Source organism: Tupaia chinensis, unplaced genomic scaffold, assembly GCF_000334495.1.
Source record: "Tupaia chinensis unplaced genomic scaffold, TupChi_1.0 Scaffold147038_1, whole genome shotgun sequence".
Taxonomy (NCBI): domain Eukaryota; kingdom Metazoa; phylum Chordata; class Mammalia; order Scandentia; family Tupaiidae; genus Tupaia; species Tupaia belangeri.
This window is the reverse complement of record NW_006206889.1, coordinates 290,708-301,646: the sequence shown is the minus strand read 5'-3', so window position 1 is coordinate 301,646 and position 10,939 is coordinate 290,708. Positions and strand designations below refer to the sequence as shown.

General features: G+C 48.4%; 1 protein-coding gene across 1 annotated transcript in view; it reads left to right on the top strand.

The window, feature by feature from the left end:
• The window catches only part of COL18A1 (collagen type XVIII alpha 1 chain), a 69,685-nt gene that overhangs the window by 7,318 nt on the left and 51,428 nt on the right, over window positions 1-10,939 (top strand). The window contains exons 2-3 of the mRNA XM_014584527.1: window positions 6-1,411; window positions 8,369-8,469. Of these exons, the coding sequence (XP_014440013.1) occupies window positions 6-1,411; window positions 8,369-8,469 (1,507 nt within the window). The remainder of the gene's footprint in view (window positions 1-5; window positions 1,412-8,368; window positions 8,470-10,939) is intronic.

Sequence of the window (10,939 nt, the reverse complement as noted above, 5' to 3'; positions counted from 1 at the left end):
GCGGCTGCCTGGGCCTGCTGCTGCTGCTCACTGGCTGTCTCGCGCCTGCCCAGGCTGACCTGCTGGGCCTGGTCTGGCCGTGGTCCACTAGGACCACAGGCCCCACAGCCTCACTGGTCTCTGAGCCCCAGGGCAGCCCATCTGTGCGGCCCACTGCAGATACCACCACACATGATGTCCCCCAAGATGGCTCCTTGGAACAAGAGACAACTCGTGCCAGCCCTGGGTTGCCCTTGCAGGGGCTGGCGTCTGACTGGGACAGGGCCCCCGCTGCTGTGGCTGCCTCTGCTGCAAGTCCCGACATGAAGGAGGAGAACATCGCAGGCGTCGGAGCCAGAATCCTGAATGTGGCTCAGGGTATCCGGAGCTTCGTCCAGCTGTGGGAGGACACCCCTCCCACCGAGCGTTCCGCTGAAGCAGAGACGCTGGCCTCCGAGATCCCCACGGGCACCTTTGACCTCCCAGGGTCCTCCAGCACCCCTCAGGAGAACAAGACCGCTCTCTGGCCTAGCAGCATTGCTCCAAGCTCCCTGGGCTCCCAGACAACCATGGCTGGCACCCTGCCAGTGCCCACTCAGTCACCTTCCTCCCTGGGCAGACCCCAGCCACCACTCAGGGAGTCATCAGGTAGAGCTTCTCTCTCTGTGCTGGGCGGGGCCCCTCCCTGGGGAAGCCAGCAGTCCCCAGGCCAACCTGAGGATCCGAATGGTGAAGGACTCCTGCGTGCAGCAGCCGGTCCCATCCAGCAGCACCGACATCCTGACATCCGCAGACTCTGGCCCCTTCTGCAACCTCTGGTGACGGGTTCTCTGGGCACGGGTTCTCTGAGTGCGTCCACGGCCTCCTCTGCTCACTCCTCTGCACCTCCGGCCGGGTCGGCTCGAATTGCAGTTGCAGCTTTACTTGGGGACAGCAGCGCTTGGGCTTCCCACGTGGCTCACTCTGCGGGGCCTGGTTTTGCTAATATCTCTGCTCTGCTCGGGGCTGACCCCCTGGCCCCTGCCGGCCACTGCCTGCCCCTGCCGTCCTCCCTCCTGGTCTGCGGCCACCTGGGCATTGGGCACTCCTGGCTGCCCAACCACCTCCAGCACCAGAGCAGTGAAGAGGTGGAGGCTGCTGCACAGGCCTGGGAGGGCCTCCTTCGGACTCGCTGCCACCCCTTCCTCACCTGGTTCTTCTGCCTGCTGCTGGCCCCACCATGCGGCTCTGGGCCCCTGCCTGCCCTGCCACCCTGCCGCCAGTTCTGTGAGGCCTTGGAGGATGCATGCTGGGGCCACCTGGCAGGGGACCGGCTTCCAGTCCCTTGTGCCTCACTCCCAGCCCAGGAGGATGGGGACTGCGTGTTCATTGGGCCGGCAGCAGGTAACCGGCCGGCCACGTCCTCCCCACCCTTTCCTTTTTGCCTTGCCAGGTAAGCTCGGCCGGGGCTGACAAGGGCCTGATTAGCCCCCCATCCCATGCTGAGCCCAGTCATCTGGAGGGTGGAATGAGAGGCCTCCTTTGCACGGCAGGCGTCTGAGGCTGGGGAGGGCCAGAGGGTTGGGCAGAGCAGCCACAGATACTGTAACCCAGCAGATGCATGGGGCCGAGTTGCCTGTGTTGGATACTTCGCGAGCATCTTAGTGCAGGTAGTCGTCACCAGGGCTCAGAGGGCCTGTTATAACCTCAGCCAGGGAGGGGAAACAGGCAGAGTGATGCTGTGGCATGCCTAAGGGAGCCCATCAAGCTGGCTCTTGGTCGTTAAGCTATACCATCTAATGTCCTTCCTGTGTTACCTGTTTGTCGGATTGAGGGGCATGAGGGATGGGCTTTTTCTTTTCATAAGCTGTGGGTGGGGAGGCAGGTCCTGGGCGGGATGGGCTGTGATTTCATCATATTCAGGTGAGTGTGCTCGTAAGTTCCACACACACTTGGCCCATGAGACGCCCCAATGTTGAGTGGATAACCGCCTCGGCCTGCTCCTCACCAAGCGTGTGGGGCAGGGCAGCTCTGCAGGAGACGTCTGCTAGGAGGCCCCTTCTGTCCAGGTGTGCATCGATGCAGCAGGCTCTGAGCAGCACTGTCCCTGCTGCTATGCCTCAGGGAGGCCTGTCTCCTTTGGGTAGGGCTCAGCCACGTGGGGTTATGGGAGTACGAGGGTTGGGGCAGGGACAGCTGCTTCTCAACCAGTGAACCCAGGTAGGGCTGCACAGGGTTCAGGGTTTCTCAAGCCTGCTCAGCCTCATGGGAAAAGGGAACTTCTCACAGAGCATCTGGACACCTCAGCAGGGTCCTTGGCCCTGTCTCGAGCAATGTCTTGGTGCTTCTGCCACAGGCCTGATTGCCCACCTTCCTGGGGCCAGAGGTGGGTAGCACCAGAATGGGACTTCTTCTGGACAGCCCTGGCTAGGGGTCTCCCACCTCTGGCCTCTCTCTCCGACTCCACTGCTCTGGGCTGAGCCCCTCCTCATGTTGACTCTCATACTGACCCCAGCATGAGGGGGGGCAAGAGGAGGAGTATGGCCCTGGTGGGACAGAAAGGGATAGGTGGGGGCACCCAGGTACTGACATAAGGAAAGTCAGTGACTGGTTGCTCTGTGATAGCTGGAGGGGTGCAGGTTCCTCTCTCAGTGTGAGCACACCTGCCATTGTTCACCCAGGGAGTCCTTGAGCTGCATCTCAAGGCCTGGGGCTTGGGATCAATGTACTCCTACAGGGAGGGGAGACCCCAGGGCTCCTACATCCTCTCTGGGGCCATCCAGAACTGTGGCAGCTGTTCCCCCTCCCTCATCCTCAGCCCCTCCTAGTCCATGGGGCCTGGCTATGTTGCCTGGCCCTGCACCCCACCCTGAGGCCCTGCACTCTGTCCAGCAGGGCCCTCAGCCCTTGTCCTGTCAGCTTTCTCCCATTTGCCCCCACCAGGAGCAGGAGGTGGGGGCGAGGCTGGGTGTACTTGGGCCTCAGTGTGGAGAAGCCAGGGTGAGGGGAGGCAATCAGGAGGTCACCTGTGGGAGCCTCTGCTTCTGCTGAATCATGCAGCTAGGGACCCCTGAAGTGTCTCATTGTGTTCTGGTTTGTCCTGTGGACCCACAAGAAGCTGGATGTTGTTATGTCCCTTTGCAGAAGGGGCACACTGCATGGTGAGTAGCAGGCATGCGAGCCTGGCCACTTACCCACTTCCTGAACCTCTGAACCTCTGTCTCCCAGAAGTGGGCTGTCTAGCACCCCTCATTGGGCATTTGGAGTCAGTGAGACTGCTTGGGGAGTCTGGTCACTGCCAAGGTCCCTAGGGCACTTTGAGAGCAGCCCCTCTTTCAAGGGCCAGCCCAGAGCCGAGATCTTCCCCACCTGCCTGGCCTCCCCTTCCTCTACTCCAAAGTGGATCTGTAACAGATGTGGCTGTTTATTAAATGCTGCAGGTAGCTGGAGGTTTCCACTTCCTTTGATTTAGGATAGACACAAAACCTCTTGCACAGGAACATACCTAAGTGCTTATCTTGCTCCCCTAAGATTGTTTGGATGATGCCTGCTGAGCTTCCCAGATGTGCCAGCTGTGACTCTTGCCAGGTGTCTAACTCTTGCCTGGGACCAAGTGCCTGGAGCCCTGGGTGAGGGTGTCTGTAGGTGCAAAAACCATATGTGATTCCTCAAGACCCAAACATAGAATACAGGAGACACACCACACTCTGAAAGAGGTTGCCTGCAAGTTTTCTATGTAAATGTGATAAAAACAAACACTGCATGTGTATAGGGTATACATAGTTATGATTTAATACAGATTTATATAGGGAAATGATTACCACAGTCAAGCTAATTATCTATCACTTCACCATTATCTCTTTTGTGGTGAGAACATTGAAGATCTACTGCCTTACCAAACTGAATATAAAATACAGTTACTGACTATGATCACCATGCTGTACCTTAGGTCCCTCTACTTATCCTAACTGGAACTTCGGACCTTTTGGACCCTTCGGACCAACATCTCCCCCTCACACCCATGCCAAGCCCCTGACAACAGCCGTCGTGCTTTCTGGTTCTGAGTTTGCCTTCAGATCTCACATGAATGAAGTCATGCAGTATTTGTCTTCCTGAGATTGATTTATTTCACTTAGCATAGTGTTCCCCAGGTTCATCCATGTTGTCTAAGTGACAGGGCTTCCTCCTCCTTTGAGAGGCTGAATAGTGTCCCGTTGTGTGTGTACTTATATACCACATTGTCTCTGTCTAGTCATTCATCAGTGGGCACTTAGGTGGGTTCCAGATCTTGGCTATGGTGCAAATATCTCATCATGATACTGATTTCATTTCCTTTGGATATATACCCTGAGATGGGATTATTGGATTGCACAGAAAATTTTAATTTCTTGAAATTTTATAATTTTTAATTTTTTGAGGAACCTCCATACCATTTTCCTTAATGGTTGAACAAATTTATATTCTCACTAACTGGGTACAAACAGGTGTCCTTTTCTCTCACATCCTTATCAATGCTTATCATTTAGGCATTCTAAGAGGTGTGAGGTAATTAATCATTGTGGTTTTAATTCGCACTTCCCTGATGATTAGTGATGTTGAGCACCTTTTCGTGTACCTGTTGGCTATTTGTAGGTCTTCTTTGAAGAAATGTCTGTTCATGTCCTTTGCTCATTTTTGAATCAGGTTGTTTTTCACTGTTTAATTTTAAGAATTCTCTCTGTATTCTGGACGTTAATCCTTTATCAGACATGTGATTCGCAAATATTTTTTCCCATTCTGTAGGCTACCTTTTAGTTTATTGATATTTAATATCTTTGATGCAAAAAAGTTTTTAAAAATTTTTGTGAAGTCTATTTTTTATTTCTTCTGTAGTTGGTATCATATCCAGGAAAATCACTGCCACGTAAAGTATTGTAAATCTTTTGCCCCTTGTTTTCTTCTAATAGTTCAGATATTTGACCCATTTACAGTCAGTTTTTTGTAATATACGATCTGAGAAAAGAAGACAATTTCATTAATTTGCATGTGGATATTAAGTTTTCCCAGCACTATTTCTTGAAAAGACTGCTCTTTCCTCATTGAGTGGTCTTTGTACGCTTGTCAAATTATTTGACCATATATGTCAATTCAATTTCATAGGTTTTTGTCCTGATATCACATTGTTTTGATTATTGTACCTTTATAGTTAGTTTTGAAATCAGAAAGTATAAATCCTCCATTAGTTTTCTTTTTCAAGATTGTTTTGGGTATATGAAGATTTATTTTTTTAATTCTCTTTTTTTTTGAGAGGTTTTTGCTATAGGGTGCGTAGGGTACGTGTGCTCACCAGACAGACAGAGAAACAGGAAGCGAGAAATCACCCCCCAGGGGGAGGGCCACGCTGCAATCCCTTCTCCATTCTTCTCTGGGGATCTTAGGTGTACACACACCCAGTGTGAGTTTATGCCACCCAGTCCGGGACTCAAACCGCAGTCCCCTACATGGAAGTCCATGAAATCACCTCCCGGGGGGATGGCCATGCCACAGTCCCTTCTCCTCCATTCTCCTCTTGGGATCTTGGGCACGCACGCACGCACATGCGCCTGCTGTGAGTTTTAAGCCACCGGGTCCAGGACGCGAACTACAGTCAACTACATGGGAGTCTAGCAACATAGCCATTACGCTAACTGCTGGTCCCAGTTTGACAGTATTTTTTTGAGAATTTTTCATCAACGTTCATAGGAGATATTGGCCTGTAGTTTTCTCTTGTAATGTTTTCATTTGACTTTGGTATCAAGGTAATGCTGACCTCAGAGATGAGTTAGAACATGTTCTCTCCTCTTTAATTTTTGGAGAAATTTAACAGGATTGGTATTAGCTCTTCTTTAAGTGGTAGAATTCACCAGTGAGGTCAGGCTTTTCTTTGTCAAATTTTTGGTTACCAAGGCAGTTTCTTACTAGTTACTGGTCTAGTCATATTTTCTATTCCTTCATAATTTAGTCTTGGTGGGCTTTGTGTTTCTAGGAATGAGTCCATTTCACCTAGGTTATACTGTTGGTTAGCATACAGTTATTCGTAGTACTGTCTTATAACCTTTCTATTTCTATAGTGATGTGTTTCTAAACCAGTGGTAATATCTCTTTTTTCCTCCGATTTTAGTAATATGAGTAGTAGTCTCTGTCAGTCCATCTACAGTCCAGCTACAGGTTTCTCAATTTTGTTTATCTTTAAAAAAACTAACTTCAGGTTTCATTGATTTCTCTCTTGCTCTCTCTCTTTTTTCTTGTTTGCTATTTCATTGATCTCTGCTCTTATCTTTATTATTTTCTTTCTCGGTTAGCTTTGAGTTTTTTTTTTTTCTCTGTTAACTTTGAGTTTAGTTTTTTGTTTTGTTTTTCTTTTTCTCATTCCTTGAGTTGAAAAATTGGGTTGACTTGAGATCTTACTTGTTTTTTAATGTGAACACTTACAGCTATAATTTATCCCATAGCACTGCTTTTGCTGCATCCTGTAGTTTTGTTTTTTGTTAGTTTGTTTTTTAAAATCATCTCTAAGTATTTTGTAATTTCTCTTATGTCTTCTATGGTCCATTGGTTGTTGAAAGGTATGTTTACTTTCTATAAATGAGTGAATTTTTTTTCTTTTTTTTTTTACTTTTTTTATTTTTTATTTTTTGAGAGGTTTTTCACTATAGGGCGTGTGCGCTCGCCAGACAGACAGAGAGAGACAGAGAGACAGAAAGCGAGAAATCACCCCCCAGGGGGGATGGTCACACCGCAGTCCCTTCTCCTCCATTCTCCTCTCGGGATCTTGGGCACGCACGTACTCGCGCCCGGCGTGAGTTCTAAGCCCCTGGGTCCGGGACGCGAACCACGGTCGACTACGGGGGAGTCCAGCAACATAGCCATTACGCTAACTGCTAGTTCCCTGAATTTTCTAAATTTATTTTTGTCACTGATTTTTTTCATACTACTTTGGGGAATATATTTGTACAATATCTATCTTTTGAAATCTATTGAGACTTCATTTGTTGTCTCTTTGAAAATGTCATACAAGTACTTGAAAACAATGTTCATGTGCTGCTGTCTTGAGTAGAATGTTTTTCCTGCTAGGTCTAGTTGGTTTATTGCATGTCTACAGTTTCTGTACCCTTACCTATTTTCTGTCTGGTTGTTCTATCCAATACCTCCCTGAGAGGGAGGTATTGAAGTGTTCAACTATTGTTCAAAACTGTCTTGTTTCTTCCTTCACTTCTGTCAACTTTTGCTATATATGTTTTGGTGATCTGTTAATAGGTGCATAGATGTTTTTCATTGTTCAGTCTTCCTGCCAACAAGCTTTATTGTCCTTTCCACATGCCTGTCTTCTTTTTTATTTTATATTTTTTAATATGAAAATGTTCAAATTCCTTTCTCATTTCCTTATTTCCTTTTGTATATGTTCTATTGTTATTTTCTTTGTGGTTGCTATAGAATTACCTTTAACATTGTAAAGTTATAGGACTCTGAGTTTATCCAAATCTAACTTCAGTGACATACAGAAGCACTACTCTGGCTTTCTCCACCCCTTTTAGTTGTTAGTTACATCTTTATACATTGCATGCCCCAAAACATAAACTAATAATTCTTGAAAGGTGTATTTCTCTTAAATTATGTAGAAAACAAAACATGGAATTACAACCAAAGTTACAATAATTCTGGCCTTAAGATCAATAAATACTTTTTAAAGTGTATTGGTCTTGTATGTCAAAATAGAAAACAAAAGCTTCAGTTATAAGCCATGGTTACAATAATACCATCTTTTATAATTACCCATGTATTTACCTTATTGAGCTCTTTCTTCATGTGACTTCCAATTACTGATCAATATCCTTTCATTTCACCCTGTAAGACCTCCTTGAGCATATCTCGTAGTACAGATAACAAACTTCCTTTGCTTCTGTTTATGTGGGATTGCCAATTTTTCCTTCTCTGGAGGGACTATTTTGCTGGATATAGGATTCTTCGTTGACAGTTGTTTTGTTTTATTTTTCTTTAGCACTTGAATATGTTGCCCCACTGTCTTCTGGCCTCCAAATGTTGGAATGAAAAATCTGCTGATAATGTTGCTGAAGATTCCTTGCACGTGATGATTTGCTTCTTTCTTACTGCTTCCAAGATTCTCCTTTGTCTTTGTCTTTATAACATGTCTCAATATGCATCTTTTTAAGTTCATCTTACTTGGAGTTTGTTGAGTTTCTTGGATGTTTATATGCATGTCTTTAATCAAATTTAGAAAGTTTTTAGCCATTATTTCTTCAAATATTCTCTTTGCATTTTTCTTTTCTTCTGAGACTCCAGTGATGTGTATTTGGTCTGTTTGATGGTGTCCATCATGTCCCTTAGGCTCTATTTGTGTTTTTTCAATAATTTCTATTGTTATATTTTTTAGTTTGTGGATTCTGGAGATGGGTAGCAGCCATACCATGGGTACTGCCTTGCCTTATCCTTGCAACAAGCTGTTTGGCAGAATCTTTGAACATTTTATACCAGGTATGCGAGGGACCCTGCCATGACTGTAAAGTAAGTGAAGATGTCTGAGGACCACCCCTTCCTTGAACTGCTCCATCATCTTTAGGCAGCTGTCACCAGAGCCCACACCTGAGGGATTCTGTATATGGTGGTCTCCAACCTGAGCAAGGAACGTGCAAAGCAGGCAGCACTCGGAGTGACCAGTCACTTCCTCCCTAAAGCTGAAAATGGCAGCCTGGGCGGACTCCTCACCCTCCCTCCTTCCTCTCCCCCCATAGGCTGCCCCCTTCTATCTCATCTTGGGTTGCTGCTTTATTGATTGCACCTTAAAAAACCATTGGATTTTTATTCTAGAACTAGCTCATAAATACGCTGTTAACCAAGATCCAAGCTGTTCAAGAGAGGGAACACAACTCATGAGCCCCCTTATGTGACCAGCTGCAGGCAGCTGGGGTGGATGGTCTCTTTCTGTCCCTTCTGGATTGCCACTGGTTTGCACATAACTGTGAATGATCTTCCTATGGCTGTGATGCCAGATCACCACAGATTTGGCAGCTCCAGACAGCATGGGTGTTTTACCTTTACAGTTCCAGAGGCCAGAAGTGCAGGATCGTTTTCACTGAGATGAGATCAAGAGGCTGTCAAAGTGAGTTCCTTCTGAGCCTCTAGAGAAGACCTGGCTTCCAGCCTTTTCTGTGTTCTCCCAGTGTGCCACACCAGCCTCATACTCGGAGCTGGCAGCACGGAGCCAGTCCTCATGCTGCTCTTGCTGCTTCTGCCTCCATCCTTACAGCTCTCCAGCCCTCTGGGAGAGGGCCTTTGCCTTTGATTATCAAGAGTGTGGATAGGTTTGGCTCTTCTCCTGCCTGATGCCTGTAACCTCAGTGCCTCTGGCAGCATCCCTGCACCATGTAAAGAGACATTTGCAGGCTTGGATCTTACAAGGCGGGCCTCTTTGGGGGCCATTATTCTGCCTACCATGGTTGTGTTTATGTGTGTGCATGTGCATGACTATATGCATGAGCATATGCGCAATTCTCATTTTGCCTAAATGGAATCATACTTTGTATCCCAAAGTTCCTCTTTCCTCACAGGTTGTCTCAGGATTCTCCCTGCATTGTTCCAGGGGGTGCCCTCATCCCTCTATGGTTATGTAGGTCTGGATTTTTCTTAACCTTTCCTATTTCCGGCTTCTCCTCTGTTTGTTGGTTCATCGTTCATTCTCACATTTGTATGTTAAACACTGGCCAAGCACCCTGCACCCCCAGGTAGGCCTGACTTGGGTCTGGGGGTCAGGGAACTCTGTGCTGCCGGCCAGCGGGTACATGCAGTCAGAGGTGTCTTCTCACCATCTCCATGAGTCACAGTGACTTAAATCTGGGCATGGACTCCCCTGTCTCCAAGGCTTTGTCTCTGGTAATGCTGAATGGGGAACTGGAACCAGCCAGGCTGGGGTTGGCTCAGGGGCTGAGGTGCCAGTGCCCACAGGAGGAGAGACCCTCAGGACTAGGGGAAGGTGGGTAAGGATCGAAGCAGCCTCAGGTCTGTCACTAGCCACCCTTCACTGGGTGAGAGAGTAAAGCAGAGCAGCCCGTTGTATGGCTGATACGCACAGCTGGTGGGCAGGTTCCAGGGGTGGCCTAGTGCACCTAAGAGCTAGGCGTGGGCCTCTGAGATGCCCAGTGTTCTTGGGGTCTCGAGTGTGGCTGTCTCTGTGAGAACACTGTGACTGTAGGAGTGCAGGATGCTTGAATGTGGCCTGGGGAGGTCTGGCGTGGCTGGAGACCATTTCTTCCCCGAGTGGGCACTACTCTGGGTTGGGAGCCCAGTTTGGGGAGGGAGTGAGAGTCATGTCTAGAGGGGCATTCAAATGGAAGCAGGTAAGCCATGGGTAGGCTCCCTTCTGATAATGTCCCTGAGTTAAGCTGTCTCCGAGGTGACCATTGCCATAGCCCGAGTTGAGTTCAGCCCCCACTGGAGCAAAATGATGGTGGAGGCACTCACAGCCCTGCGTTCAGTGGTCCCCACCTGGCAGTGTCAGGTGAGGCTGAGGGCGAAGGTTGTGTCAAGGTCATGCTCATGGACAGTCACATTTCAGCCCAGGACACAGGCTGGCTGCAGTCCCCCTCCCTCTGGGCACCCAGGCTGACTGGATTGTAGCTACTCTTCCTCTGGAGGATCTGAAGGGATCTGCTGGTCAGAAGTAATAAGCCCAAGAGGGAGAGGGACACTCTGTACCACCAGGATCCTGGGCCAGCCATAGGCTGTGTGAACGAGTACACAGAGCAGTTCTCCCTGACAGCATCCCTGCCAGGCCAGGCCTAGGGCTGTCTCATCTGCTGGAATGCTGTCAGGCAGTTTGTCCTGGGTGTATGGGAAGGGACTATGTATAGAAACACACAGGCTTCCAGAAAGTTCCTGATCTAAGAGGGATGGCTGGTAAGATGGGCCCCAGCCTGCCAAGTACCCTTCTTGTTCCTGGAAGGCATTC